This window comes from Protomyctophum bolini (genome assembly GCF_963924005.1).
Source record: "Protomyctophum bolini genome assembly, chromosome: 15".
Lineage (NCBI taxonomy): Eukaryota > Metazoa > Chordata > Actinopteri > Myctophiformes > Myctophidae > Protomyctophum > Protomyctophum bolini.
The window spans coordinates 27,633,789-27,636,281 of record NC_137876.1 but is presented as its reverse complement, the minus strand read 5'-3'; the positions used below and the strand labels follow the sequence as shown (position 1 = coordinate 27,636,281).

The window sequence follows — 2,493 nt, the reverse complement described above, 5'->3', positions numbered from 1 at the left end:
TTATGAGTAGCTCCTGACTGAGAACATAATGCCATGGTCATTGAGGCGGTCGATGAGGCCGGTATTACAGAAGGCAGCACCTGGAGTGTACACTCCTCCCCTTCTTGGGAGGGAATGCACTTCATTCAGCAAGGTAACTGCTGCCTGGACCATAGCTACTGGTGTGGCAACATAGCCAGGCTCTGGACCTATGACCCGAGTGCAGATCTTGGCATTCGGGCGACCCTGTGAGTTGTCTTGTCCCTCCGAGTAGCCCTGCCCAAAGAATGTAAGGCTGAAATACGTGTCCTCCATCTGCTTCATAGTTGGACCGGCCTGAGAGAAAAAGCCAAAAGAGAAGAATGATGGAAACATAGTGAGGAGCTTCCTGCCCAGGCTGAATGTGACCATGAGCCTGAAGAACAGGCCAGCGCAGAACAGCTTAACGAGTGAGAATAGACCACCAACCCCAACATAGGCACTGTACTGAACCGGCGAATGTTTCTCTTCTTCATGAAGATGTCGCTGGGTTCTCTTAACTACAGAGGGGTCGGAGCCCATGAAAGGGATGCTATACTGCTGAATTTCCTTACTGAAGAACACAGAGCCCCTCATCTTAGCCCTGGCTCCCACAACAGGCATAGGTTTGTGGCCAAACTCTCTCCTCAGTTGTCGTAGAGCGTGGCTGTCTGAGAAGCCGTAGATGGCAGACTGCCAGGTCGCATCGTGGCCGACGGCCCCCTCAGGTCCAGTGGTAACAGTCAAGAAGCTTTCCACCGCTGTCAGTGTTCCTTTGAACTGTTGCTGAGTGTAGAGAATGCCCATGTCTGCCGGGATAGAGTCAAACCCACAACTGCCAATCACATACACGCCTTTATCCATGGCCTTACTGTGGTACACCAATTGCATACGCTCCAAAAAGTGAGGTTCCCCACAGATGTCTATGCAGTGAGCTCCGTTCTCAATGCAGGCTTTCACCACTGGCTCTCCATAAAATCTGTATGGACCCACACAGTTGAGAATTACCACCCCTTGTTGACACATCATGGCCAATGATTCTTCATTGGACACATCTGCAACAATTATTTCAATGTCGGTTCTCAGCTGTGGCATATGCAGCCTCTCTGCAGCTTGACTTAATACCCCTTCCAGGCGCTCCCAACTTCTCCCGGCTACGGCCCATTTGAAAGAGTCGGTGGAACGTTTGGTGGTGCATCGGGCGACCTCATCCACAACAAACTGCCCGGTAAACCCAGAGGCACCGAATATGATGATGTGATAGGCTCTGTTCGATGTTTCAGTCGCCATGGTGTATTTGCATATAGGACTGACACCACTTCAATATATGGGTGCATATAGATGTATATACCGTATATGCAGATTTGCGCTGATGTCAGGCACGTCCAGTCCATATATGGGCATATGGGCTTGTACCATGGGTTATTGCACTGTTGTGTTGTTACGTGTTGATCAGCATGTTCAGGTACTGGTACCCAGCACTGGCAGGATTAGATTTAAATGGGCTCCTTCCCTCCTTCTCACTCTCCCTCTCTCTGTCCCACTGGGAGGAGGGCAAAGGATAGAGAGGAGAGGAGGCGGGGGGAAGTGATGGATGAAAATTAAAATAGGGCTAAAGATGACAGGGAGTTGGCCGGGTGTGGCCCTCTCTTCCGGTGCTGGTTGCGCCTCGGTGGTGGCTGGGGTCCCCTGGGTGCGGCGGTCACTGGGGTGTGGTCAGCACTGGTTTGCTGCACCTGGCCGGCAGGTTTATTACTTCCCTGTTGGCCGTGTGTGGCCCTCTCTCCCGGTGCTTGTTGCGCCTTGGTGGTGGCTGCGCCCGGGGTGCCCCTCCGTGGATTTGTCTATAGCTGGAAGCCTGGAGGAGAGGGGCAGTGACTTGGCCAATCAAATTGGCTGTCAGCCAGAATCTCCAAAAAAAAAATTCCACTGTAAAATGAATCACGTAAGTTCAGATACTGAACCGAGTTTGCTGTTACGGTTCCTAATGCCAGTGCAGCAGCTTTGATATTTGGAACTCTTAATGCTTTCTAAGTATACAGTAATCTAAGAATAAAACTTATTAATGTATTTTAATTAATTATATATATATATATATATATATATATATATATATATATATATATATATATATATATATATATATATATATATATATATATATATATATATATATACGAATTTCAGGCGTGCCAAAACATGCAATGGGAAAAGCCACTCAGACCACTTTGGTTGGCCCAGTGAATGGGAAATCTATATTTTTTAAAACTCAATCGTTGATTCACTTGCCAAAATCTGTTTTAACCCAATCCAAGCCATCCACGAGATATCTTGAAGAAATCTACTATTACCATCTGTGCCATCCATGAGGAAATTTGAGTGAAAGTGAAAATGAAACTAAAACAGCACAATCACCAACATCCTAGCATTAAAAGCTTGTTGTTAGTACGTCTTAATCTCTGTTCCGTATTTAAGTGACATGTAGTGTGTAAAGGA

General features: G+C 47.1%; 1 protein-coding gene across 1 annotated transcript; it reads right to left on the bottom strand.

The window, feature by feature from the left end:
• LOC308329651 (saccharopine dehydrogenase-like oxidoreductase) lies at nt 1-1,287 on the bottom strand (the record flags this gene model as incomplete). Its single annotated transcript, XM_080784106.1, has 1 exon — nt 1-1,287. One exon carries the CDS (start codon nt 1,285-1,287, stop codon nt 1-3), a length of 1,287 nt encoding a protein of 428 aa, XP_080640232.1.
• Between the last annotated feature and the right edge of the window lie 1,206 nt (nt 1,288-2,493).